Raw genomic sequence first — 27,590 nt, 5'->3', positions numbered from 1 at the left:
CCGTGGGTCTTCCCGAAAGGTTATGAGAACATGGACCAGGAGAATCACCCACCCTGGCTCAGATGGGTGCACTTGGGGAAGCCTCAGCTTAGAGAGCAGCAGCAGAAATAAACCAGTCCCGGTGGGACCGCCTGCTCTCCAGAGGGGGCACTAGCTGGATGCTGCCAGCAGGTGGAGGCAGAGAGCCGCCTCTGAGTCAGCGGGCCCTGCAAGCCTGCGCCAGGGGAACTCCGGCTTCAGGGTATGGGCATCAGGGACACCTCGGGCTCCTGTGGGATCTGGCCCCGGTGCAGCAGGATGAAAGATTCTGGCTCCTCACATCACCACCCGACCGCGGCCCTCTCCAGGGGATTGTTCCTCTCTGGACTCCCCTGGCCCCGGGAGCGGGGGTTGGTGGGCTGAATACAGCAGGTTCCCCATAAGTCCTCCCAGAGCTGGGCTTGGTGGCACGGCAGAGAGCCTGTGCTTCTCCGGCTGCGCGCACCAACTTCATCCTCATCTGGGGGCTGAAAAGTGTTTCTCTCCCGTATAGAGCCCCTGCATTCTGCGTTACCCTGTCCCTCGCCAGGTGCTGCCAGCCGCCTACCTTTCCTCTGTCCTACAGACAAGGAAACACGGAGAGAGCAGGTGACTCACTTCAGGCCACACTCTCCTGGGGCTAGTGCTTAGGAAGGAGCAACATCCAGACAGGGTGACTGAAGGTCTAACGTGGTGTGTTTGCTCTGAGACCAGAGGCACTTTGACCGTAGACACGCTGCGATGTCATCGAAAACATAAAACTGGATGGGCAGTAAGTATGACCACAGAGAAGCCTAGATTTGTGGTAAGCACTGGGCACACGTCACGGGCTCTCTGGTCCAGGAGCAGCCCCAGGGCTGCATGGAGAACCTCGCAGTCCAGCCTCCAGACCCGTTGCACGCTCGCCCTGTGCACCAAGAGTGACGTTTTTGTAGTGCAAATGCCAGATGGGGAGGACCTCGGCTCCCGACCAGGGCTGCCGCTGGGTTTCAGGACCACACGGGCGTGCAAGCGTGGGGAGCACAACGGCTTTAGAACTCATCATAACGGCGGCTGTGCCATTTCTGCGTCCTTAGTCACACACCGGGAGCTTTCTGTCAGCGACCTCACGGGTCCCCTCCACATGCTCAGGAGGGAGGCTGCGAGCAGCTCCTACTTTACCTCTGAGAACACCCAGGCTCAGAGGTGCTGAGTCACCCGCCTCTGGTCCAACGGTGGCCATGAGGAAGGTGAAACCGAAATGACACCGTCCCCTCCTTGCTCTGGCCAGAAGGGGGCAGAGCCACATCTGGGGATCGCGCTGGAAGGACCATGCTGATGCCGTGTCTCGGGCTTCCTGGGTGCCGACAGGTGCCGGGAGGCCCCCTGGGAACCTGTGCCGTCCAGTGTGGCGGGCATGAGCCACACGGGGCAGCTGAGCATGGGGCCGGTCCACACGGAGGTGTGCTGAAAGACCAAAACACACTGGGTCTTAAAGCCGTAGTATGAGAGAGAGAGAGAGAGAGAGAGAGAGAGAGAAGAACACAAACGATCTCATTAACTCTTTATGTCATTTACACGTTGAGATGCTAATATTTTGGATATATTGGATTATCTAAGATGTACTAATAAGCTTTTTTTGGTTTCTTTTCACTTTTTTTTATGTGGCCACTGAGATATTTAAAATTGCGTTTGTGGGCTGCATTGTACTTCTGCTGGAAGACGCAGCTCCAAAGAAGGTCCCCCGCTCCAACCCGCAAAGGACGGCTCAGGGACGGGCAGGCGGCTCCGGTGCTGGTCTCACGTGCTGGAGTGTCGCAGAGTGCGAGCCTCCTGAGGGGCTCCCGGCACCCTGGCCGTTGGCATGTGCCTTTGGCCCTTCAGATCGTCTGCTGGGGTTAACAGAAGTGAATGTGCTCACCTCTCGGAGGCTGGACATCTGGGATGAGGCGCAGTCAGGGCGGCTCCTCCTGAGGTCTCCCTGCTGTGCTTGTAGATGGCCGTGTGCTCCCGCGTCCCCACCTGGTGGTCTCCTGTGCGTGTCTCTGTCCTCCTCTCTTCCTGAGGACACCGGCCAGACTGGAGGAGGTGCACCCGGACGGCCTCAGTCTACCTTCATTCGCTCTCCCCATAGGGCCATGTCCCGACATTCCGAGATCTCGGGTCTCACTGAGAAATTCTGCAGGGGACACCGTTTAGCCCTAACAGATGCCCCAAGCCAGGGCCCGTGTCCTCTCGGGGAGGACCCTGGTGTCTAGACGGGAATCATTCTTTTTTTTTTTTTTTTTTTTTTAAGATTTTATTTATTTATTTGACAGAGAGATCACAAGTAGGCAGAGAGGCAGGCAGAGAGAGAGGAAGGGAAGCAGGCTCCCTGCTGAGCAGAGAGCCCGATGCGGGACTTGATCCTAGGACCCTGAGATCATGACCTGAGCCGAAGGCAGCGGCTTAACCCACTGAGCCACCCAGGCGCCCCGACGGGAATCATTCTGAGGGTGAGGACTGGCTGAGAATCGGCTGGCTCGGCGCGGACATCGGGGAAGGAGGACCGCAGGGGAGAGGGAGAGCCCGCTGGTGCGGGGGGCCTCAAGTCAGGGAGCAGGTTTGGGCCCCAGGGAGAAAAACGGGTGGGAAGCTCAGCCAGTGGTTCTGAGCCAGGTGGGTGGGGACGAGTCCCTGGGGAAGAGACTGCTGGGCTGGCAGGGCAGGACAGAGCCTGCAGCTCTGCAGAGCCCACGCTTCGTGGCCCCGCAGTCGCTCCCCAGACCCTGCAGGCAGGTCCCGGGGCCCCCAGTCCACCTTCTGTCTCTCTGGGCCCCCCTGTCCGGGGCAGTGATGTGTTCGGCTCAGCCTCCTCCTGTCCTCCTGTGTTGGGGTCTGGCTGCTCCGCGCTGGGAGTCAGGCCTTCCCTCCTCTCTAGGGCCGAAGAGTATTTGCCGTGTGCTCAGCATGGGTTCTCGGGACCAACGGGTCCAGCAGGGCTGCACGTAGGTATCGAGAGATTTCTGATGAGGAGCTGGCTCAGAAGGTTATGGAGGCTGAGCCGTCCCCAGGTCTGCGGTCAGCAAGCTGGCGCCCCGGGACCGTGGGTGCTGGAGTTTCCAGCCTGAGTCCTAAGGCCTCAGAACTGGCAGAGCTGACAGTTAAGTTTTTGTTGGGAAGTCAGCAGGCTTGAGTCCCAAGAAAAGCTGATGCTTCAGTCCAACATCAGAGAGAGGAAAGGAGCTGTGTTCCCGGACAAGCATGAGGCAGAAGGACTTCCTTCTTAGCCCTTCTGGGCTGTGCGGGCCGTCAACTGATGGTGCAAGGCCCACCCATGCTGAGGGCTGCAGATTCAAATGTTCATCTCATCCAGAAACACTCTCATGTTTGGCCAAATGGCCCAACCAAGCCGACACATAAAATGAGCCATCACGGTGTGGCCTACCACACATCATTGACCCATGCACCAGCCAAAGGGCTTTGGGCCGTTCCCACCTCTTGGCTGCTCTGACTCATGCTGCCGTGAACAGGGGCGTGTGTGGACCTGTTTGGCCCATTGGTATTTCTTTTGCGCGTACACCTAGGATCTGTGTCACGGGGTGCTGGGAGATCTTGAGGCAGATCTGAGACCGGGTCTACTTCCTCTGTGCACAACTGCTGGGCTGCTCACCGGACTCCATTTCCTGGACCCTCTTGTGCAGTCTACACAGCCTGGGGCCTGACACTGCGTCAGGTGGGAACGAAGCCTCCAAACTCAGCGAGGAGATTTTGGGCTCGCACCTGGGCTTGCGGAGGCTGGGAGGCACTTTGCCACAGAAGGGGATGCCAGACTTTCCCTCTGTTAATCTGGTTTGGATCCACCAGCTGGGGTGGGGTCGGGTGGAGGCAGGAGGGAGAAGGGGAGGCCCCTGAGGGTGCCTGGCAGGGGGAGGCCTCCTCGGTGGTACTCCCTCGGCTTCACAGAACCTTCCCCACTCCCCCCATCACCCCCGTGGTGCCCCTGCTCGGACGCTTCTGTGGCCCCCTTTGCCCTCCTACTGGGGTCTGGATTTCCCACTGTGGTCTCTGGGCCCCTCCCCGTATACCTCCTGCCCACAGTGGGCTCTTGGCTGCCATCCCTAGGTTGGGTAAGTGGTGCCCTGTCCCTCTGACTGAAACAGATGGGGGAAGCCTAAATCAAGCCTGCTGTCATGACAGCCACGTTCCCAGACCCAGGAGGCCCCTGCAGGGGGGCCCGGCCCACACGGCCCACACAGACGCAGAGACACTGTGGAACCTCTAAGAGACTAGGGCTGGATGATCGGAGGGGGCAGAACTGCTGGTTCCCTTGGAATAGAACGGCCTGCCCTCCCTTCCTCCAAGAAAGGGAGCCAATGCCACCACCAGGTTTAGCAAAATTGGGATGACCATCAGCATTACTTTTATTGCATATCAGTTAACAAAAAAAGATGAAAAAAAAATACAGCATTTTCATCACCTACAGTTTTGCACGTAGATAACTTTTAAAAAGTTTTTTTTTTTTTTTTCTGTAAACTACACTCTATTTTTACAAAACACAACAAGAATCGACATCTTAGGGCGTGTCTGGTCATGCCCACCAGGGATGGCACAACATTGGCCCCCGCAAGGCCAGGGAGGCTGCCTGGGGGAGGCAATGGGAGCCTCGCCTGGGTTTGCTCTTCGGAGCTACAGTCCAGGCGGCTGCAGGTCAGGTAGCCAGGCCTGGGTCGCGAGCAGAGCCATGTCCTGACCATCCCTCGTCAGCATGACCCCGACAGACTCGTTCATTCAGATTTTTTAAACAAAATCCACCTTTGACAATGTATTTACAGACATTTACTCTGCCACAGGCTTATACTTGATTTTGCAAGAATCTGCTCCCTCCCCAGGCACACGCCCCCCCCCATTACCGGGAGGGGTGGTCCTTCCGCTGGCTCCTGTGCCCCAAGGGGCACCGTCTCAGCTGCTTGCACCCTTGAGCCGCGCTGGGCCCTGGGATGAGCCGCCTCTGTGAACCGAGGCCAGACGCAGCCGTTTTTTCCAAAGCCTGGGCAGAGGTCGCTCTGGGAAGTCTCTCAATGGAACGGGGCCGCGAGCTGAACCCAGGCCCACCGGTGCCGCCGGCCCATCGGGGTCATCCAGGCAGTGTCTTTCCCCAGAAAAGGCTAGGATTCCTCCACGTGGCACCCCAGGTGAGCGCCCCACGGCCACTGGACTCCTCATCTTACACATGCCTGAACATCCAGGCGTGGGGGCAGAGGAGCTTCTGGAAGGAACAGGAACTCACAAGACCAATCCACAACTAGGCAATAATACTGAACCCGAAACAAAGATTCATGATCAGTACCAGGAAGTGTGCTCCAGGATACCCCAAGAACACATCTTTAAAAGCATGTTTTCCAAAAAACCATTTTAAAAAAGCCACCAAAATGTATAAACCCCATCATTTGACATTTTATGTCCCTATTTTAGATGCAAATTAATCCACCTGCCAAGGTGTGACGAGGGTTTTTACTGTGTCTGGATGCATCTCCCACAAAGCAGGGGACGCCGGGTGGGTCATGGCAGCGGGCCCAGGCACCCTGGCAGCAGTCTGGACCAAGCCAGTTCAAACCTCCCTTCTCCAGCATTGTTTCTTTTGGGATTTTGAAGGAAAAAAAAAAAAAAATCAATAAATAAATGGCATCTATAAATCATGAATCTTTGTTTGTATTTTACAAATACGTAACCATATTTATCACAAGTAGGAAAACCACGGCTGAGAACTAGTTTATTTTCTTGGAACAGATAAAAGTTGTTACCTGGAGCCATAGAAAACATTACGTATAAATAAAAAGGCAGTGTTTCCTTGTAAAATAAAAGTACATAAATAAATACTAAAAAAAAATTAAAATCCTTGTCCTTTTATTTTGTATAAAAACTTGTTTCCTATGCAAACGTCCCTTCGGTCCGTCGGGTGCGGGTGCAGAGCCCGCAGGCGCCCCGCGCGGTCTACTTGAGCGCCTCGGGCACGTGCGCGATGTGAGCCTGCGTGCTGGTGGGTGGGCTGGAGATGCCCTCCGACCAGTCGGACACGTGCGAGTGCGGGGACGAGCTGGACCACTGGTCCGGGGACTCGGGGGACGGGGTGAGGAAGGGGTGCTCGGGCACCTGCAGCTGGTGGCTGGGGGTGTTGTCCGCGGGCGAGGACGAGTAGCTGTGCTGCGAGGGCGGGGTCAGGAACTGGGCGGTGGTCATGGGCGGGGCCAGCGCGGCGGGGAGCGCGGTGGGCAGCGCCTGGCTGTCCTGCGGCAGGACCGTGTGCACCGCCAGGCCGCCCGGGCCCAGCGGCGGCGGCACGTCCGCCTGGCTCGGCTCGCCGCCCAGGAAGCCCCGGCCCAGGTGGCCTGCGGCGCCGGAGCTCACGCCCAGGTGCGGCTGCGGGGGCTGCGGCGGCAGGGGCTGCGGGGGTGGGACGCCGGGCGGCGGCAGGCCCGGCTGCTGCATCTGTAAGTTCTGCGGTGGCGCGGGCTGCGCCTGTGGCAGCGGCTGCGCCTGCACCAGGTGCGGCTCTAGGTACGGCTGGCCGGCCAGGCGTGTGCTGGGCAGGGCCTGGTAGCTCATCATCTGGGACAGGGCGGCGGTGGTGGAGAGGCCGGCGTGCAGCGGGCCCAGCATCCCGTGCTGCAGGGTGGGGGCCTGCGTGCCCAGGGGGCCGGGCGCCACGCTCCCGCGCAGCGGGTTGTACTGGCCCGGCACCAGGCCGTTCTGCAGCCGCGACAGCCACTCGCACTGGCCGTTCAAGCCTGCAGCACCCCCTACGCTGAAATTCACGGCGGCGCTGCCTGCGCCGGCACCCAGGACCGTGCTGGTGCTGGAGGCCACGGGCAGGTGGGAGAGCCGGGGCGGGCCCCCCTCGAAGGCCAGCCGGCCGCCGGTGCCCAGGGCTGCCATCTCGGGCTTGGCAGCCACGCTCAGGTGACCAACACCCAGGTGGGCGTCGGGCATGCCGGGCAAGTGGCTGAGGGGCACGGACGGGGACTGCTGGAACGGAGAGGACAGGAGGGGTGGCGAGGCCACGTCCGACAGGTAGCCGTGGGGTGACTCAAGGGAGTCCACGGGCGACAGCACGCTGGAGCTGTCCAGCAGGCAGCCCTTGCCGTCCTGGGATTTCTTCCTCCGCGCCTTGAGGTCCTTGGCCTCCTTGCCGCCACAAGCCAGGCCCTTGGTGCTGGGCTTGCGGGCCTTCTTGCCTGGCACTGCCGGCTTGAGGTTGCCCAGGTAGCCATTGGGGGAGCAGAGCGGCGGGGACAAGGTGGGCGCGCCGCCCAGGGCGGTGCCGTGCAGCGGGGGGCTGCGCACCAGGCTGTACTCGTCCAGTAGCCGCACGATGTCGTGGTGCATGCGCTCTTGTGCGATATCGCGAGGCAGACGGTCCATGTGGTCTGTAATGTCCCGGTTGGCGAAGTGGTCCAGCAGCACCTTGGCAGTCTCGTAGCTGCCCTCCCGAGCAGCCAGGAACAGGGGTGTTTCCTCCTGGAGTAGACAGGCAGGCAGGTGAAGGGGTCACCCACACCCACGCCCCGTCACCAGAGGGATCAAGGCAGAGAGACGCTCACGAGGGGCCTGTCCTGTAACCCCACGGTCAGCTGCCCACGTCAGGTCTTACAAATAGCCTTAAAGTCCATCTCCTGAGCCGCTCCGAGGCGGTCGGCGGGACCCTGCGTCCTGAGTCACCGGGACTTCAGCAGCATAGGGAACAAAGACCCTGTGGGAGCCTGTAACCAGGACCTCCCCCTGGCCACCCACACAGCACAGCCATGAGAGTGCAACAGCTTCAGGGGCTCAGGGACCCCACCGTGTGTCCTTGGGCACCAGGGTGGGGGTGCCCCATCCCAGACAGTCCCCAAGGGAACCTTAGTCCCTTCCTGGAGCCTCGGTTTCCCTGTCTGCCACCCGTCCCCAGGAGGCTGCTACGTGGCCGGATAGTGCCTCCCTGGCTCACATAGGGCTTTGGCCATAGCCTGATGCCCTCTGGCAGACCCTGCCTTTCTGAGGCTCAGCCTCCCCAGTGGGAGGGTAGGGATCATATGTCACCCGCAGGTGACTCAGGAATGCCAGGGTCCAACAGCTGCTGTGTCCCCCAGGAAGGAAGGAGAGACATCTGGGGGGTCAGGGAGATGCAGGCAGGGCTCAGCTGCCGGGGAGCTGGGGTGTCTGCCTGCACCCTGTGAGCCCCAGAGCTCAGACTATGGGCTTTCCTGAGCCTTGGGCACATACTGAGCAATGGTGAGCCCCAGGAGCCGTGGTACCACCAGAAGGAAGGGGGCCACTCGGCTTCACACCTGGGGCCTCACACTGTGCCAAGCCCCATACCCCACATCCAGCAGTGCTCAGGCTCTCTCTGCACCACCTGCTTCAACCCTCCACACCCTGGTGACTGCCGAGGACAGAAGGTGTGGTGCCGATCTCGGCGACGCGGGACAGCCATGGCCATGCCACGTGCTGAGCACGCGAGTGCTTGGAAGGCGTCGGGAAGCATGCTGATAAGGGCCCAAGAGTGAGCTGTGCACAGGCCCCGAGCTCAGGGCTCGTCGTGGGGCCCCCCCAGCTTTGGAAGTCAGAGCCCAGGGGTTTACGCCGAGGGGTGCGGTGTTGCCGTGCTCAGAAGAAAGGTGTGGTGCCGGGTGGAGGGACCCGCCAGCCCCGGCCCCGGCCGCGAGCCTACCTTGTTGCTCTGCATGTCTTTGTTGGCCCCGTTCTTCAACAGCACAACGGCTGCCTCCACGTTATTCACCGCGGCGGCCCAGTGCAGGGCAGACTTGCCTGCACGGGGAAGCAGAGGCTAGGCCGGGGCAGCCCTGGAGGCGGTGCCCCCCCGCCCCCCCGTGGGCCGTGCTGCAGCCCGCCTTACCCAAGTCGTCCACGGCGTTGACGTCCGCGTGCGCGTTGATCAGGTCCTCCAGCATGCCCTCCACAGCCAGCCGGGCGGCCAGGATCAGCGGCGTCGTGCCGTCATGCATGCGGGCGTCCAGGTCCGTGGCTCGGTTCCGGATGAGGATCTAGACAACAGGGCAGGGCTCAGGCTTGGCACACCAGGGTCGGAGGCTGCTGGCCTGGTACCGATGCCTGGGAACCAGCCCGCAGCGCCACAGAGCCCCTCTTGGGGTCCGCACGGGCCCAGCCAGTGTAGACGGCAGCAGGAGCACAGGAAGAGTGGAACTGCCCTGGCCACAGCCGGGGGGGGCAGGGTCCAGGGCGCTGGCCATGCTGCCCACAAGGACCCGTCCCCCCGAAGCCCAAGTGAGGACGTCTCATCCTCACCCTGCGCCTGGCTGCCACCCTCCCCACCCACCCCAGGACACGGAAGGATTAAATCCCTGCCCAGCCACAGTGGGCAGAGCCACGCCTGGACCATGGACTGAGAACTGCTGAGCTATGCCGTGTCCATGCAGGACACAGAAGCACCAGCAGTCCCTTAAGTGCTGCTGTGCCCTGGGTCCCAGGCGGGAAGGAGGGTCATGGTTCCCTGGTGGGGCAAGGGGCAGGGTGCCGGGCAGCACCAGGGCTGGCCTCACTCCCATGGAGCGCCCACGGGATTTACACGTCCGCACGCCTGAGAGGCCGTCAGAGTGGACACAGCCAGAGCCTGAGTCCAGGGGCTCGTCTGCCCGGTGCTCCCTCAACAGCCTCATTCCGTTACTTCTACAGGAGGATAACGCACCACAAACCACTACGGTAACAGCTTCGTGACGACCCCGCCCCCCCCATTTGTGCCCAACCTTGCCTGTTCGGGGCAAGGACGCCCAGAGCCTGGGGACTCGTAGCAGGGAATCTGCTGGTGGCTTTGCAAAGGGAGTCTGTGCAGGGACACCCCATCCCTGGGCTCCCTGCGAGGTAACGCCCTGGGGCCGCTGCTGCAGGCGACAGCCGTGAAGCCCTTCTCACTGCCACGAGCCACGCCTGCAGCCAGCCCCCCCCCCCCGCCAGCCCCGGGTCACATCAGACTCCTGCAGGCCCCCTCCAGCCTGCCATCCCTGCATGTGCCGGACTCGGAGCGGCAGGGCTGCCGGGATACTATGGGCTCCACTCAGTGTTGGGCTCTGGTGCCCCGTGGCCTAGTCGCCGGCCCGGACCAGGAGGCGGGCGGGCGGGCCAGGGGCTGGTGAAAGGGCGCACGTGGCAGCAGCTGCCCACCTGGAAGACTCCCTGTGCGTCGGCAGACACGGCCGCGTGCAGCGGAGTCCGCCCCATGTTGTCCTGGATGTTGGCATCTGCGCTGGCCTCCAGCAGGCGCTTGGCCGCATCGGAGCGCGAGTAGCGGGCGGCCAGGTGCAGGGCGGTCTCGCCGGTGCGGTCCGTCTGATTGTGCAGGCTAGCGCCCTGGTAGATGAAGTCGGAGATGACGGCCGGCGCGTCCTCCTCCTCCTCACTGTTGCCCGTCTCCAGGCCCCCGCCGCTGCAGGAGGCGATCATGAGGGGCGTGAAGCCGTCTGTGTGAGAGCGGGGCGAGGGCTCCGTCAGGAAGGCGGGCCCCCAGCGGCGGCACTGGCGGGCGTGCCGATGGTCCCGAGTTGGTGGGCGCGTGTGGACGTGCAGCCCAGCCCGTGGCACCCGGGGCCCTCAAAATCAACTTGAGCTTCCCGAGGGTCAGAACCAGGTCCAGCCGCCAAATGACCGGTGGGCAAAAGCGACCCTGTGGCTCTGCTTCCTGACCTGCACGAGACCCTCACCAATAACCCAGCTGAGAAGAGACCACACAAGAAATGCGTGGCTGGGAAATCAGCTCCTCAGACGGATGTTTCAGGACAAGCAGTTAATTGGGTGGGCAGAGAGCCTCCCCCCGGCGGGAGTGGCTACGAGCAGAGCCTCCCGGGAGGTCCCACCTGCTCCAAGGAGGGACACAGCTTCCTCCCCACCCCCCCACACCCCCGGTGCTCAGCTTCCAGAATGCTGACCCCTGGCAGGCTGCTGGGCGAGGGCAACCCTATCCTGAGAGCCTCTGGGGGGCGGTGCAGGTGACCGGCTGTGCTCCTACCTGGCCCTCGGACGTTGACGTCGATGCAGTCGGCGTCGGCTTCGCCCTGGGGCGGCGTGGGGGCCATGGCCGACACGCGCAGGTCGGCGGCGTCCAGGTGCTGCTGTGTCCACTGCCGGTGGTCTGTCTGGTCATCCCGGTCGGGAAGAACCACCGGCTCCTCGAACTGAGGAAGGGGTGAGCGGAGGGCCCCGTCACGTGCAGGCTGGGGCAGGGGTGTGGCTGCCTGGGGAGGCCCCGGAGCCCGCCGGACTCACCCGGAATTTCTTGGCCTCCAGGTCCTCATCATCCCACTCATTCTGGTTGTCATCTATGAGGGCGCCGTCTGAGGCGTTCTTCAGGGGCCTAGGAGCAGGGGGGCGGGAGGTGGGACTGAGTGGGGCTCTCCTGAGGCCATGGACCACGTGAGGCGTGGCCTGTGGGTTGGCAGGGGTGCACCCCGTCTCCCCCAAGCCCCCCAAAGCCGCGGTGCGTCCACTAACTTGAGGCCCACGGAGTCCTCGCCGAGGGGCTCCCGCCGCTTCTTCTTGCTGGCCTCCGACACCTTGAAGCCCTCGGGGAACCAGAGCTGTCCATGCTGCCGCCGGCGCTTTCGGGACAGCAGCACCCCGCAGCCCACAAAGAAGAGCAGCACGAAGGCGGCCACGGCCACGTACATGAAGTGCAGCTGCGGGGGCGGGGGCGGCTCCACCGTCTCACCTGCGGGCACCCGGACATCAGGCGGCGGCTCCGCGGCAGGCCGGCAGCCGGGGGGCAGCGGACTGGCTCCGCGGCTGGGCGCCTTCTCACCCACTCTCCTCCATCCCGCCCCCCAAAATAAGGTCATTTTCTACGCGATTAATCAGAATTGCAAACTATCGCTAAATTCTCTCCTGCACCAGCCGACTATCTGGAGACGGCTTTTACTTTTTTCTCCTTTAAGGGAGAAGGATTAGCCAACTTCAAATCACTGCACTTGCATTGAGCTGTTAAGACAAAGGATTTAGGGGGATTTTCGAGATACAAACTTCAACACTTCACATGACACCGATCAATTCTTCCCCCTCTCTCTCTTTTTTAAAAAGCTGTAATGATTTTGAAATAATACCCAACGAAGAAAAATCAGGGCAGTGAGCGGGGGGAGAAAAAGGCTCCCACTCTCTGGCAGATGTGTCCGTCCCCTGGGCCAGCCGCACCAACAGCTGTCACTACGGGTAGGGAGGGTGCACCAGGCAGAAAATCCCACAAAAGTGCTTCCTGAGCTCTGGATGGCATGACACGCACCCGTGGGCAGAGAACGGCACAAGGAATGCAAACACTTGGTGGGGGGACTGGGAGACACGCCCCCTCCCAGGCAGACTTTCCTTAGAAGCCGGCAAACCGTCCCCCGGGAGCAGGGCCGGGGCGGACCACTCACTCTGCACAGCCTCGATCTTGTAAGGGATGTTGAGGCTCCCCAGTGAGGCCAGGGCACCCAGAAAGGCGGCCACGTCCGTGGCGCTCTGGAAGCACTGTGAGGACGACTGGACGCACTGCCGGTTGTCGATCTCCAGGTAGACGATGGATCTGGGGGGGCACCCAGGTCAGGGGGCTCAGACCTCCGGTCTGCTGCTGCAGTCACCCCATTTACCCCTCAGGCCCACAACATGGTCGCAGTGGGGGAGGGGGGCACTCCCAGGATGGGTGAGGTGGCCCCGGGGCCACAGGGAGTCCCGGAGGCAGAGAACCACCCTGGAGGCGGACTGTGCTCTCTGCGGCCCACCAAGTTCAGCACCACATGTAGCAGGGCTGTGGCACCTGAGACCCTCAAAGTGCTCTTCCAGCCAGACCTGCCTCCCTCTGCCTTCCTACCAGGGGCCGCAAGCATCCTTCTCCCATCTCAGGAGGACAGAGATTCGGGGAGTCCAGGCCTTCTCTGGGAGCTGACCCCAGGCGCTGCACCCCATACCCCAGGAAGTGCCCTGGAAGCCCCCAGTCTTGTCGGACCCTCCGTGTGTCCCGCCATCAAGTTCGGAGGGCCCAGGGGAGCCGCGGGAGCTACTCACCCGCGGATGTCCATGGGGTCCAGCTCCCTGCGCCGGCGGCCGGCCCCGCCACCCGGCAGGAGGGCGGCCTCCACCCGGTCCAGCAGGGCACCAGGCACGGCCCAGCCGTCGGCCGCACGTTTGATGGGGTGTTTGCGCAGCTCCTCCTCGCGGCCGTAGTACGGGAAAATCATGGGCTGGCCGTGGGCGTCGCGCTTGAACACCACGTTGGTGTGCAGCAGGCGGCTGAGCTCCCGCAGGAAGTGCAGGGAGCGGTTGCGCAGCTGTGCCGGCGGCGTCAGCACCACCAGCACCAGCGCGCCGGCCGCCAGCCGCTCGGGCACGTGCTCTGCGCAGTCCAGCCCGTCCCACTCGCACTCGGCACTGTTGCAGCCCTGGTCGCAGTGCCCGTCGCCGAAGTGGTCCTTGCAGTACTGGTCATACAGGGGGCTGTGGACGGAGGGACGTGGGGGTGCACGGGCTGTCACCAGGCCCCGCCCAGCCGGCAGCCCCCACCCAGCCCGCCCCCTCCGCAGGACCCCCGCCTGTACCTGCCTAGCTACCTGTGCCCCAGCCCCCCTCCCCTCGCCCTCCCCGAGCGCCTCCCCGGCCGGCCCCCCGCCTCACTTGCACTGGCCCTCCGCGCGCTGGCAGTCGAAGCCGTCGAACAGGCAGCCCGCGGAGCTGCACTGGCTGTCGCAGCGGCCGTTGCTGAAGTACTTCCAGCACTGCAGCGACTGCGAGCAGTTCTGCCAGGGGTCGTTGAAGTTGAGCGAGCAGTCGCCGCCGTCCCAGCCGCACGCGTGGTTGTTGCAGGCCAGGCTGCACACCTTGTTGCCCGCCTCCTCGCGGCACTCGGGCAGCGCGCACGCCTCCTCGATCTGCGGCGGCGGGATGTCCAGGCCCAGGCCACCCCCGAAGCTGTAGTCCAGGATGTGGCACAGGAGCCCGTTGAACTTGGCGGGGCACAGGCAGCGGTAGAAGGGGCTCTCCGCCGTGGGCTCGCAGCTGCCCTGGTTGTAGCAGGGGTTCCCGCCCACGCAGGGGCTACCGGCCGGGAACTGGCACTCGGGGCCGGTGAAGGCGCCCAAGCACAGGCAGGTGGGGCTGCGCGGGCCCGAGATGCACGTGCCACCGTTGAGGCAGCGCCGGCTCCCACAGGCGCGCGCGTCGTTCTCGCACGTGGCGCCCTCGAAGCCCTGCGGGGACAGGCAGCGGCCGCGCGTCAGGGGCCCGCAGCCCCTGCACTGGACGGCACAGCACCCCCCACCCCGCCACGCACCGGAAGCCCAGGGGTTGTCAGGGGCGCTCCGGGAGCTGCAGGCACTGAGCCCTGGAGCGTGCGTGTCTGCTGGGTTTCTCGGAACCCTGACCAGCAGCCGGGGCACCAGTGTGGGCCGACCCCTCCTCACCCCTGTAAGCGGGACCAGGGACAAAGGGGCGTGGCCAGTGCCCCCACCAGGGCATTGTGAACCCCAGATGCCTCTGAAAATGAAGTCCCAGCAGAAAGCCTGGGTCTGGGAGCCAGGAGGACGCAGCCCAGTTCCAGCCGGCCCTTAGCCTCTGGCGCTCCGTGATCGATGGCAGCAAGGGGACATCTCCCACCACCGAACACCAAGCAGCCCCACGTGGCACCTACCGCCGGGCACTTGCAGATGAACCCGCGGGCCGTGTTGGAGGCCACGGCGCAGGTGCCCCCGTTCTGGCAGGGCCTGCCTTTGCAGCCGTTGATGACCGACTCACAGCGGCGTCCTGAAGAGGAGAGCGGGCATAAGGCACTGGCCGCGGACAGTCCAGCCTCGGCCCCGCCCACCCCCGGCACCCACCAGTGTGGCCGGCGCGGCACTCGCAGTAGAAGTCGTTGACCCGCTGCACGCAGTTCTGGGTGCCACGGGCGTCGCAAGGGTTGGACAGGCACTCATTCACGTCCCCCTCACAGCGCTCGCCCACGAAGCCGGGTGGGCAGGTGCAGCTGTAGCCGCCCACCTGGTCCACACAGGTGCCGTTGTTAAAGCACTTGGGGCCCCGGGAGACGGGGTCGATGGGGGGGCTGCAATCATCCACGTTGACCTCACAGTGTATGCCTGTGGAAGCCCGGGCGCTGTCAGGGACCTGCGCTGGCCTCATGCTGGCCTAGCTCCGTCCCAAGGGCGTTCCCTTCAGCAGTCAGGATGGGACCACACTGAGGCTCGGGAGAGAGGACGCACCCACAGGGCCCTCCCGCCCAACAGGCTGCCCTGTGCCAGTGGCCTGGCTAGGCTCCATCCCTTGGATTTTCCTCTGCTCAGCCCCACAAGGCAGAACGGAAGCCGGGACTGGGTCTGGCATGCTTGTGGTCGGCGCCCGATGCGCCCACTTGGCCCCGGAGCCCAGCCCTGGGGTGTGGTGAGCCCTTACCCTGTGTGCCCCGGGGACAGGAGCACTTGTAGGTGTTGGGGAGATCGATGCAGGTGCCCCCGTTCCGGCACGGCTGAGACAGACACTCATTGATTTCCTCGGAGCAGTTCACGCCATGGTACCCGGCCACACACTGCAGGGACACAGACCAGGGGTGGAGGCACGCGGCTCAGTGGGGGACGGAGTTGCGGCCCTCTGCACCCTTCGAGGGCTGCCAGGGCCACACGGGCTACCCTCTTAACCAGTGAAGGCTTGAGTCCCTCATACGTGGCCAACCCAGAGGAAGACCTCCACCCAGTGGACGCTGAGGGGGGTCAGAGCCTGGGCCAAAGCTCGTCTCGTGAAACAGGTGTCACCTCTCAGCAGGTGTCGGCTGAGCCCAAGGGGGAAAGCTCTGGGGAAGAGGACACAGAGGGCGACTCGATGCCATATTTCCGAGTGGTCTTCCTCTTCCACGGATGCCGCCACCAGGCAGTCCTCCCTGATTGTCACAGCCCTCCCTTCCCACGACCCTATCTGTCTGGTTTAGCCTTCCCTGCCGTGCTTGCTCGCAGCCTAGGGCCTGGTGCGCAGTGGCCCTCCCAGCAGCATCCCCCGCCCCCGCAGGACGGGTGCCCACCTCACAGGAGTAGCCACCAGGGTAGTCGGTGCAGGTGGCCCCGTTCTGGCAGGGGCTGGGCGAGCACTCGTCCACCTGGTCCTCGCAGTAGCTGCCCGTGTAGCCCACCTGGCAGCGGCAATGGTGGGTGTTGCCCGCGTCCACGCAGAGCCCCCCGTTTCGGCACAGGTGGGTGACGTTGATGTCTGGCGGGGAGGAGAGGGGCAGGGGCGTGAGCCGGGGTCGGCGGGCGGGGGACCCCCGGGGGGCACCGGGTCGCCCGCAGCTGGTTACCTTGCCGCTGGGCGGCCACCTCACAGGACACGTTGGGCACGTCGCAGTAGAGGCCGGTCCAGCCGCTGCGGCACTCACACCGGTACAGGGCGCTGGTCTGCCAGCACTTGCCACCGTTCTTGCAAGGGGAGGAGTCGCACCAGCGCACCAGGCTCTGGGGGCGGCAGGGGGTGCCCGATGCTCACTATCCCCCCAACCCCGCCCGGGCCCACCCACCCATCGGTACCCAGCACACACCTGCCAGAGTACCCCACGCCCGGAGTGGGGGCTGGGAGCCCACCCCACAGACGCGGAAGCTGAGGCCCGGGGGCTGCCCCTCCCTCTGCTCAGGAGCTGGCTGGCTGGGGTTGGGGGGGGGTCGCTCTTTGTCTGGGCCCTCGGCTAATCCCGATTGGCCTTTCCTGAAGGAAGGTTCTTCTTGAGAGTAAACTAGTCTGTTGGGACTTTCTGTAACAAGTATCTGACGTGGAAATCTTCAATAAATATACCTCTTTAATACTTTTGTGTATTTTCTATAAAAAAGCTGGTTTTTAGCTGTTTTCCTCCCCTTCTTGATCTTATTCCATAAACCTCTGCTCCTGACCTGAAAGCCCCAGCTCTGCACTTGCTTCCTCCAGGGACAGTGCGGCCGTGGGCCGGGCCCTGGGCTGGCAATTGGGGTCCCTGGGAGCCCTGTGACCACGGCCACCCCTGCCCTCCTGCTTTCCTTTGTGGCGCAGGGAGGCCGACGTGAGTGGGGCCCGCGGGGTGGCTGTGACGACACGCTGGGGGCCGGTGCCCCGCCTTGGCCACCACCTGCTGGGCCCCCCCACCGCCCACTCACTCACCTGGCAGTTGAGGCCCGTGTAGCCCTGGGGGCAGGTACACTTGTAGGTCCCGTAACTGTCCTGGCAGGTGCCCCCGTGCAGGCAGGGCCGCGAGTCGCACTCGTTGACATCATGCTGGCAGTAGCTGCCCGTGAAGCCCGGCGGACACAGGCAGGTGAAGGAGTTGATGCCGTCCACACAGGTGCCCCCGTTGAAGCAGGAGCTGGAGGTGAGCAAGCAGCAGTGGGGAAGGGTGAGCGTGGCTGTGGGAACCCACCGGGCAGCTGCTCCCTTGACTCAGACAGTGGCGGCCGGGGGTCCCCCCCGACAGCCAGAGCAGGTGGGACATCGTGTGGATGACCTCAGAGCCAGGGACCTCAGGCCCTCCTGCCACCCATTTCCGCTGCCTTCCTTACAAGCCGAGCCGAGAGCTTCGTAACACAGGAACGTGCAACTGAATGGAAACGTGCAGAATAAAACAGAACCCGTGTGGCCACCAGGAGAGAGCCGTGGTGGAAAAAAAGGACGAGACCACGGAGTGTGGAGTTCCCTGGCAGCCCAGGTAAAGAAGGAAACAAGGTGGGTCAGCGTTGGTGCCGTGGGACAGAGGAGGGCGCGTCAGCTCTTCTGGAAACTGCCAGGCCTCCGGGTTCTCCCGCTGGTCCTCTGAGGATCCGGGGGACCCTGTCTGACTGGACGGGCAGTGAGGGCTGGCCCAGGGGACACCTGCTGGGTGCACGGGGCACCGCACCCGGCCCGCCTCCCGGCCGCCTCCACCCGCGGGCCGGGTCGCCCGTGGCACTCGCCTCTCTGTGCAGTCGGGAGTGTTGTTCTCGCAGTGGATGCCGCTGAAGCCGGCGGGGCAGGTGCAGGTGTAGCTGTCCACGCAGTCTGTGCAGTTGGCCCCGTGGCGGCACGGGTTGCTGGCGCACTCGTTGATGTCCTCCTCACAGAAGGGCCCCTGGAAGCCGGGCAGGCAACTGCAGAACGCCGTGTTGACGCCGTCGGTGCAGGAGCCGCCGTTGTGGCACGGGTCTGGGCGGGGACAGAAGGCAGGCCTGAGGGTGGCCGACGCCAGGGGCCTGCGCTCCCCAACACGCTCGCCAGCCCCAGGCCGGGGGCGGGGACAGAACGTGCAGGCCTGAAGACCGACGGAGCCGGGCTCTCAACTCCCCTGCTTGCTTGGCGGCTCTGGACAACACGCTTGGTTTCTCGGGTGGGCTGAGAGCCCTGCTCCTCGGTGGGTCACAACAAGGACCGATGAGAGCACGCCCGGTGGGGCCAGGCACGGTGCTGCAGGAGGAGCTCCCAGAACCCACCGCGAGGCCCCGGCAGTCTGGCTCTGGAGGCTTCTGAGGCCACCCAGGACCACCCTCCTTGGTCCACACGAGGCTACCCCCTGGCACGTCCCGCGTATGCCCCCGGCGTGCCCCCAGGTGCTGCCACACCCGTCCTCCCAGCGGACCCCAGCCTGCTCCCTGCCCCATGGCCACGCGAGAAGCTGCAAGTCCCAGAGCATCTTGGGGGGCCAGGCTGGCAGGGCCACTCACTCGGCCGGCAGTCGTCCACGTCCGTCTCGCAGGTGTGCCCCGTGAAGCCGGCACGGCAGTGGCAGCGGTAGCCGCCGTCGGTGTTTTGGCAGGAGGCGCCGTTCCGGCACGGGCTCTTCACACACTCGTTAATGTCGACCTCGCAGGTCTGTCCTGGGGGGATGGGGGGTGTGGGTTCAGGTCCCTGCCTCCAGGCCTCTCTCCCCTCCTCCTGGCAGTGGGGCCTCCCGTGGCCCAGGACAGTCCTCTGGGGACATCCCAAGAAGGAAGGGCGCTCTGATTTGGGAGCCCCCGACCTTGGGCCGGTGACAGAACTCAGGGCGGTGAGGCCCCATCGGGCCTGCACCTGCTTCTTGTGCCCCTGCTCCCTGCTGGCTCAGCCCTAGGCCTCCGGCCTCAGGGGGCCGCACCTAGGCAGGGCTGCAGGGCAGGAGGCCTCACCTTGCCAGCCCATGGGGCAGATGCAGGAGAAGCTCTCGTAGTCCTCAGACTCCTTGCACACGCCCCCGTTTCTGCAGGGGCCGGGAGCACACGGGGCCAGCACCACCTCACATGTGGCTCCTGAGGGGAAAGGGGACAAGGGCTGAGACCCAGGGAGCCCGACCCAGTGGGTCCTTGCCCCACGGCATCTCCCGATGACTGGCCCCATGGCCGGTGAATGGTGCTGCACTGGGACCCCCAGCAAGCTCCTGGCTGGGTCAGCACCCAAATGGGGCCCTGAAGACAAATCAGAGGGAGGCCCTGCTCTAAAACATCTCTGCAGTATACAGCCTGGGCGCCAACCCCTTAGGAGCAGACCGGCGGCCCCCCACAGCCTCAACCCCTCTCTTGGTCTCTGGGAGGCCTGAGAGCACCTCCCAAGGGCTCTGTGCCACGGGCAGCCAAGGCCTGGTCCTGGAGGCCCTGGAGGACCCCGAGCAGAGGCCGGACAGCAGGGGAGGAGCCCCAGTGACACAGGACCACGGCACAGGGAAGGGAGTCTCGCTAGGAGTGTCACACTGGGGTGACTTTCCTCCCTGAGAGCCTAGCAGACGGCCTTCCTGTTTACAGCCATGGGGGTCGACTCCCGGGGAAGAAAGGAAGCACTATCTTCCCCATGGCCCATTATCTCCCCAGCCCACTGGGTGATTTTCCAGAGCCTTTCTTTCTATCTGTTTCCACGGTGACCTAGGCAGGCAGGAAATTCGCCAGAGTTTCCGACAATTGTGCAGAGGGAAGCAGGAAGTGGGCAGACGGGAAGCGGGTCAGCACAGGCCAGCTCCTCCCCATCAGGCCCGCCAGCCTCTGATACTGCGTCCGAAAGGGACCCGTGTGTCCCCAGCCATGGGGCCCCTGGGCGGCTACCAGCCGGGCACTTCCTCACCGAGGCAGGAGAGAAAATCCAGGTCCCCAGCCTCGATCAAAGAAAATACCACACCGGCCACCAGCTACCCAATGTCGTGGGGCCACCAGCACGGGCCCAGGCCCCCACCCCACCTGCCTCCAGACCTCCAGGCTCAGCAGCAGTCCCCCTGCCCACTCCCAGGGGGACCCAGGGGCGGGACCAATTGTGGACTTTTGTTCTGCAGCACTCTGTAAATCTCTTCCACAGAGGGGACCGTGTCCTGCGATCCTGTTGGCGGGGCCAATGGCAGACACCAGGACACCCAGGGAAACGCCTCCCGCCCCTGCTGGTCCTCACAGAGGGCTCCTTGTTCCCCAGCACAAAGAAGGCCGTCAAAGGGATCCCTCAAGCCTGGCCAGCAAGGTGGGGGGGGTGCGTGCAGTCTGGCCCCAGGGGCCCATGCAGTGTGGACACCGGGTCGTGGAGGCCAACAGCCCAGGCCCAGCTCCTAGCTCTGCTGTAGAGGACCCCAGCTCCCGGGTGGGCCGGCTGAACCAACAGTCTGGGACAGACTCCTATGGCGACGCGTCCCCAGCTTTCCGTATGTCTGCAGTGAATCTGGCAAGGACCCCCGCAGGGGGAGGCCCAAGCGTGGCCAAGCCTGAGCCTCAAGGCAGGGCCCAGAGGTGTGTAGGCCAGCCGCTGGCCAGCTGCTGCGGCGCCACGCCCCTCCCCCAGCAGCTGGGCCCGCCCGCCCTGCCCGCACCTGTGTAGGGCAGCGGGCAGCTGCACTTGTAGCCAGCCACGTCATCGATGCACGAGCCCCGGTTCAGGCACGGGTTGGAAGCACACTCATTGATGTTGGTTTGGCAGTTGGGGCCTGGAGAGAGAGTGCCGACAGTCGGTGCGCCCGTCACCGTGGGGCCGTGGAAGCAGAGCCCCACGCGGTCCCCACCCCGGTGGCAGCTGGTGCCCGTGGTGGGACCGTGGGTCGGCCCAGAGTCCCCCCGCCCCGGCCCTGCTCACTCACCACTGAAGCCCTCGCGGCAGGTGCACACGTAGCCGCTGGTCATGTCCCTGCAGGCGCCACCGTTGGCACAGGGGTTGGACTCACACTCGTTGTCGTTCACATCACAATTGGCTCCACTCCACCCAGGGTCACAGTCACACTTGTACCTGTAGTGGGGACCACGGGGCGGTTCACGCATGCCCATGCTCTCGGCTCGAACACCATCCTACAGTCTGACGGCAGAGGTGCTGGTCCATGGTCCACTCTGACTGTCAGAGCCCCTTAAACTGGGGGTAACAGCACCCCAGGCCCGACACAGGGTTTCCACCACCTCTGGGACAGCCCCGCAGCCAGGAACATGGTCGGGCCCCCTGCCACTCAGCCAGCACGTGGCCTTGAACACAGAGCAAGGGCTCCCTGCCCATTCCACAGTCCCATCCCCACAGGGCAGTGCAGGGCACGCAGCGGGTGTCAGAGACCAAGCGAGCTCCCGTCACCCCCTGCCCTCGCACTGCTGACACCCCATGAGCAAGGTTCTCCCACACCAATCGGCTCCCCAGCTCTCAGGACGTCAGCCGGGTGTCCCACGACACGCCACAGGAGACGGGCTCGGGCGCACACACGGCACCTGCATCAGATGCCCGTCTCATGGGCCAGGCGGTCACCCACCGACTGAGTGTCCCAAGACCCGGTCTGTGAGGCTAAGAGTGGGCCAGGACGGCTCACAGAACTCGCAGGGAGAGTGTGCTTGCTGGGGGAGTGGTCGGACGGAGTGAACCTCAGAAGCAACCCAGCGGGGGCACCAGGCCTCCCGCGGTCTGGGTGCCACCCTCCCGGCAGCTCCCTGCGTCCTCCGCCCGGAAGCCCTCCCGACCCCTGGTGACTCGGCTGCACCAGCTTCCATGTCTGGCCTCGGGGCTTCACTCCACCTCCGGCCCCTCCGCTTTGCTGGGAGGTCACATGGCTCACCCCCCAGGCCCCCGTCTTTGGGTGACCTCAGCCACCTCACGAATGTGAACTCAGTGCAGTTCGGGAGCTGCCAGCAGCCGGGACAAGGAACGGGACAGATGAGCACGGCACACGTGCTCCGGGTCACCTCGGACCTGCACTCCAAGCCAGCCCGCGTGGGGCTCTGCCCCCCGACAGCACCCCCACCACCCCGTGCCTACCCGTTGAGGCTGTCGTGGCAGGCCCCGTGGACGCAGGGGTTGCTGCTGCATTCGTTGACCTCGGACAGGCAGGTGGGGCCGTGGTAGCCCTCGGCGCAGCGGCACGTGAAGCTGTTGACGCCGTCCTCACAGGTGCCCCCGTGGTGGCACGGGCCGCTGGCACAGTCGTCGATGTTCACGTTGCACATGCTCCCTGTGGGCGGGCAGGGCTCAGACACGCATGCTCCGGGGGCCCCGAGCTCCCCCGGCAAGAGGAGGCGCCTCAGTGAGCAAGCGCCGGTTCCCCTCTGCTGACCCGGGGATGCCATGCAACCCCCTCCCTGGGTCCAAGGGGGCTTCGGCGTGAGTGCAGGGTCCCCGGGGACAGGGCCCGCGTCATCCCAACTGCCCCGCCTGCGGCAGATGCAGGACGTGCGCGTAGGCGTCTGGCTCTGACCAGGGACCAGAGGCCCGAGGGTGCCTGTCCTGGCGCTGCTCAGAGCCCCGGGCCTCCTGCACTCTCCGCCACACGACCGCGGCGGGCAGCCAGGGAGCTGGGCCTGGGAGGTGGCCCGCAGCACCCTGCCCTCGGAGGTCCCTGACCTGGCTCGCCTGGGACCCTGCGCCGCTCACCTGTGTAGCCGGGCTCGCACGCGCACTCGTAGCCATCAATCTTGTCCAGGCACGTGCCCGAGTCGCAGGGGCTGCTGGCGCAGTCGTCCAGGTTTGTCTCGCAGTTGGGTCCTGGCGGCGGGCAGAGCGGCGGTCAGCCCCGGCGCCCGCCCCCGCCCCCCACCCCTGCACCCCGTGCCCCCCACCCCTGCACCCCGTGCCCCTCACCCCTGCCCCCCGTGCCCCCCACCCCTGCACCCCGTGCCCCCCACCCCCGGCCCCCGACCAGGCACCTGTGGTCCCTCTGAGGCAGGCACAGAGGTAGGCGTTGTCCCGGTCCTGGCAGGTGCCGCCGTGGCGGCAGGGCTGGCTGTGGCACTCGTTGATGTTGCTCTCACAGTGGTGGCCCGTGTAGCCCGGCCGGCACAGGCAGGTGAAGGTGGCCACCCCGTCCTTGCACACCCCGTAGTGGCACGGGTCGGGGTCACACTCGTCAATGTCCACCTCACAGTGCGGCCCTGTGTAGCCTGCAGGGCAGGGCCTGGAGCGTCAGGGCAGCTGCTCCCGGAAGGCCGCCAGCTGGGTCTGGCTGTCCTGTGCCTTTGCCCACGGGAGACCCTCCCCTCGCCCCCGTCCCCGCCCGTCCCCGCCCGCCCCATGGCCCCACCTTCCGTGCACACGCAGGTGTAGGTGCTGGGCCCGTCCAGGCACTTGGCGCCGTTCTCGCAGGGCGTGCTTGCGCACTCGTCCACGTCGTACTGACACAGATGTCCGGTGAAGCCTGTGGCCGGGGGAGGGGCTGCTGTCACTGCTGTCAGAGGCAGTGGTGCTGGGGGCCCCCACTGAGCCCCAGCTGGACCGGAGCGGGGAGCTCCTGTGATGGGCTCCCCGGAGCCTGCTGCAGCCAAGCCCGGGCTCGGGACACCGCCCAGTCTCTCTTCTTGTCCCTTTTAGCTCCTGCCCCTCCAAGAGGCCCCTTGCCCAGCTGAGCTCAGCTGCTGTGGCCTCAGCCGCGTCCGGCTGTGAAGGAGCTCCCCAGGGTTTGGGAGGGCTGATTTATACCCTGCAGGCCCAAGCTCTGACCTGCTAATGCTTCCTGGGGCCCCGCACCCTAGGCTTACAGACCCCTCCCGCTCTGAGCCCCTCAGACGTTCCTGACGGTCACGTCCACTGCGGGTCATGTCCACTGTCCATGACGGGTAATGCCCACTGCTGGGAGTGCAGGCCAGGCCGACTCCCTCCCAGCTGCGAGCCCTCCAAGAGCCAGGCTGGCCCCTCTTCCCCACCCATGCCCCTCAGAGGTCCAGGGAGTACACTGCTCTCCCAGGGTGCTCTTGTCCCCAGGGAACCCTGGCAGCAAGGAGGATTTCTGGGTCCTGGGCTCCTCTCATGCCCCCAGCAAGGTGAGGGGCCAGCAGCCCCTGCCCAGCCTGGCCTAGTCATTCCTAAGATGAAGTCCTTGTCCCCCACCCCAGAGGCAGCTGTGTGGCACCCCCTCAGGGCAGTAGGGAGACACTCCTACAGGATGAAGCCAGGAACCGTCCCCCCGCAGCAGAGTGTTGGGGCTCCCGGCCCAGAGTGTGGGGCTCAGCGGCAGCCCTCCGGGGGACGGGTCTCACCTGTGGGGCACTCGCACAGAAACTCGTTGATTTTGTCCAGGCAGCGGCCGTTCTGGAGACAGGGGCTGCTGGCACACTCATCCGTGTTGATCTCACAGTGCACGCCCTCGTAGCCTGGGGTGGGGGACGGTGAGGGGGTTCAGGGGCCCGTGAGCAGCCTGGGCCCAGAGGATGCGGCGCCCAGCTCCCGCTGCCCGCAGAGCCCACAGCTCAGCACCCCAGGGCCCGCCCTGCCAGCCCAAAGGCCGGCCCCTCGTACCAGGCATGCAGATGCACTGGAACTCCCCAATCTGGTCCAGGCAGGTGGCGTCATTCTGACATGGGTTCGAGACGCACTCGTTGACGTCGATCTCGCAGCGGGGGCCGGTGTAGCCCTGCAGACACTGGCACTCGAAGGAGCCCAGTGTGTTGATGCACTTGCCCGCGTGCTCACAGGGGTTGGCGCCTGGCGGGGGGCGGGGGGTGTGCAGCGGCGGTGAGAGTCTGCTTCAGGCACCCCGGCCTCTGGACGGTGTGGGGACAGGCCCGCCTCCCCCATCAGACTGGCAGTCCTCCAAGCGATGGCTCCCCCATCAGATTGGAGACACTGGTCCAGCAGCCCCCTTGGCTGTGCCCTCCCGCAGCATCCCTCGCCCTGACGCACCTAGCGAGCACTCGTCCACGTCCTGGCTGCAGGCCGGCCCCGTGTACCCCGAGGGGCAGGTGCAGATGGCCTTGCCGTTCACAGGGTTGGTGTCACAGTTGGAGCCCTCGTTGCAAGGGTTGCTGATGCACGCGTCGTTCAAGTGGCAGAGCAGACCTGGCGGGGCGGCACCGGTTAGTCAGGCACCCCCGCACCCCGCCTGGGGATGACCAGCCTCCCACGGCCACGCGACGGAGCGGCCCCGTCAGGCTCACGATACCCGGGTCATGCCGGGAGGTTCGTCGCCAGCAGGCCCGCCCCAGCGTGCCCCAGCCTTCTTCCCTCCAGAAAGGCCCCTCTCGTGCCATCTCTGGGGGCTCCGGGCGCTGCCGGCAGCATGTCCCAGGGACGGTGCGCCCGCCAGGTGGGGCCGGGGGAGCCGCCGAGCCGGCGGTGCCCTCCCCCTGCTGCCTGCCACCCCGGGCAGCCCCAGCCTGGCGCTCACCCGTGCGGCCGTGGGGACACTCGCAGTAGAAAGAGGCCACGCGGTCGTGGCAGGTGGCGCCGTGGAAGCAGGCAGCGCTGGCACAGTCGTCAATGTTCTCGCTGCAGTCCTCGCCCGTCCAGCCGTTGACGCACACGCAGGTGTAGCCGCCGTGGCTGTTGTGGCACGTCCCGCCGTTCTGGCAGGCGTTCGGCATCAGCTGGCACTCGTCCACGTCCTCGGTGCAGTACTGACCTGCGGGGCCGAGACCGTCCGGCTGGGTGAACGCCGCCGGGGCCCTGGGCCGCGAGGCACGGGGTCTGCCTCCGCCGCAAAGCTTTCCCCCGACCAGCCGCCCGAGCCACTGCCCTGCCGTGGGCATGGGGCTCGGGGGCCATGCTGGTGCGCCGCTCACTGGATGTGAGCCCCAAACGCGGCCCAGACCCAGAGAGCCCGGCTGCAGCATGGGGCCGGCCGGGGCCAGGCTGCGGTTGGCCCACGCGGGGCAGCTGAGGTCGCGTGGGTGTGGCCACGGGGGCAGGGACCTCAGGCGCTGGTGGCGGGCCAGGGCTGCCCCAGGCCACGCCGTCCCTGCGCGCCAGACCGGGCGGCCGCACCTGTCCACTCCGGTGGGCAGCGGCAGTTGTAGGTGTTCACGCCGTCCACACAGGCCCCTCCGTTCCTGCAGTTGTTCCCGGGACAGTCGTCCACGTTCTCCTCACAGTTCTGGCCGGTGAAGCCTGCGGCGGAAGGAGCGGGGGCCCAGTCAGGCCCGGCCCGCAGCTCCAGCGTTCTCCTGGCTGGACCCACTGCACCCACAGGTGGGGTGCTGCCCCTCTGTGGCCTGCCCTGGGTTGCCCGCTGCCTTGGGGCCTTTGGGGTCCAAGCCTTGTCCTCTGTTCTCCGTGGGACCAGGCCCCACGTTCCAGTGCCCACGGGTGACATGCTCCTCTCTGAGCAACCATTTGGCCCAGGGCCTGCTGAACAGACAGGGACTGGGGAACACGGGGCTCTGGAGGCTCACTTGGAAACAGCCTCGTATAGTAGAGTTCCCTGTGGCTGCCTCCAGGCCAGGCACCATGTGGGGGTCCCCACGGCGCCCCATGGGGGTGCAGCACATGCCCCGTCTTAGGGAACTGCCCTGGGGCTGGGGAGGGTTCCAGGCAGGGGACCCACACGTGGCCCTCAGCTTCCCAGGAACAGAGGTGTGGTTCCTCCAGCTGGGGCCAACCTCTGCCTTACAGCCTCCCCGCTGGTCGGCTATTAACCTGCTCAACCCCCACTCACTCAATCATCAACCAAGAAAGGTGTGCTGGCAACAGTCCAACCTACAGCCGCTTACTAATTAATGCCCCTCCCGGGGTGCCTTTGAAACCCTCTCCTGCCATTGGAGCGGCCGTCTCCTCCCTCAGGGACCCCTACCCTACCAGTGCTGTGGGGGCCAAAGCAAAAGGCCGGAAAGAGCCAAGGTGCTAAGTGGGTAGCATTCTGGAGGACGCTCCCTCCAAGTGGGAGCTCAGAGCCCGGGCTGTGGCTCCCATATGTGCTGGAGCGGGCCTAGACCATGGCTTCCCCCATCCCTTCGACAAGCTCCAGGCACGGGGTATCCTCCGGTGGGTCCTGTAGCCCTTACTGTGGCCCCGGCAAGGCAGGCTCCTTGTGAGCCACGTGGCTGGATGGGAGGTCCCAGGCCCGAACTCACTGGGCCTGCAAAAAGGCAACAGAACCCAGAACCCAGGGGTGGGCCTGGCAAGTGGGCTTAGTTCTCAGCCCGCCTGGGCGATCCAAACAGCCAGCAGCACTGGGGCGGTCAGGTAGGAAGCGGATCACCCAGCACTACCCAGGAAATGCACGCGCCTGGCATCTGCACGCAAAGGCATCTGATGCAGTGACAAGGCCCAGGGCTCTGTGGCCAGCAGGCAGGCGGGACACTTCCCTTTTGCTGGGGCAGGGGCGTACGGCAGCCGGGGCAGCCCCCCAGCAGCCCCAGGTCAGCCCCGTACGCCCAGCAGCCACACCCGGCGACCCCACCATCTTAGCTCCTGCTCCTCCCCTGCCCCAGGCCCAGGGAAGTGCCGGCCGTTCGGCCCACAGACTGCGAGGTCTTCAAGCTTCCCGTCAGTAGTTT

General features: G+C 64.9%; 1 protein-coding gene across 1 annotated transcript in view; it reads right to left on the bottom strand.

Annotated features, from left to right (window-relative positions):
* Positions 1–4,366: 4,366 nt before the first annotated feature.
* The window catches only part of NOTCH1 (notch receptor 1), a 42,991-nt gene continuing 19,767 nt past the window's right edge, over positions 4,367–27,590 (bottom strand). The window contains exons 5-34 of the mRNA XM_082696060.1: positions 26,080–26,202; positions 25,484–25,717; positions 25,000–25,155; positions 24,616–24,801; positions 24,357–24,470; positions 23,405–23,518; positions 23,031–23,264; positions 22,759–22,869; positions 22,147–22,339; positions 20,999–21,144; positions 20,735–20,848; positions 19,086–19,205; positions 18,645–18,797; positions 17,901–18,129; positions 17,116–17,317; positions 16,289–16,442; positions 16,016–16,200; positions 15,397–15,529; positions 14,826–15,083; positions 14,639–14,751; positions 13,627–14,198; positions 13,021–13,449; positions 12,393–12,541; positions 11,479–11,695; positions 11,254–11,341; positions 10,997–11,162; positions 10,156–10,451; positions 8,873–9,020; positions 8,687–8,784; positions 4,367–7,494 (exon numbers count right to left, since the gene is read on the bottom strand). Of these exons, the coding sequence (XP_082552186.1) occupies positions 5,971–7,494; positions 8,687–8,784; positions 8,873–9,020; positions 10,156–10,451; positions 10,997–11,162; positions 11,254–11,341; positions 11,479–11,695; positions 12,393–12,541; positions 13,021–13,449; positions 13,627–14,198; positions 14,639–14,751; positions 14,826–15,083; positions 15,397–15,529; positions 16,016–16,200; positions 16,289–16,442; positions 17,116–17,317; positions 17,901–18,129; positions 18,645–18,797; positions 19,086–19,205; positions 20,735–20,848; positions 20,999–21,144; positions 22,147–22,339; positions 22,759–22,869; positions 23,031–23,264; positions 23,405–23,518; positions 24,357–24,470; positions 24,616–24,801; positions 25,000–25,155; positions 25,484–25,717; positions 26,080–26,202 (6,959 nt within the window). The 3' untranslated portion in view covers positions 4,367–5,970. The remainder of the gene's footprint in view (positions 7,495–8,686; positions 8,785–8,872; positions 9,021–10,155; positions 10,452–10,996; positions 11,163–11,253; positions 11,342–11,478; positions 11,696–12,392; positions 12,542–13,020; positions 13,450–13,626; positions 14,199–14,638; positions 14,752–14,825; positions 15,084–15,396; positions 15,530–16,015; positions 16,201–16,288; positions 16,443–17,115; positions 17,318–17,900; positions 18,130–18,644; positions 18,798–19,085; positions 19,206–20,734; positions 20,849–20,998; positions 21,145–22,146; positions 22,340–22,758; positions 22,870–23,030; positions 23,265–23,404; positions 23,519–24,356; positions 24,471–24,615; positions 24,802–24,999; positions 25,156–25,483; positions 25,718–26,079; positions 26,203–27,590) is intronic.

Source organism: Mustela nivalis (assembly GCF_964662115.1).
Source record: "Mustela nivalis genome assembly, chromosome: 13".
Lineage (NCBI taxonomy): Eukaryota > Metazoa > Chordata > Mammalia > Carnivora > Mustelidae > Mustela > Mustela nivalis.
Note: the sequence above shows the minus strand (reverse complement) of the source record. Positions and strands in the feature narration are given on the sequence as shown.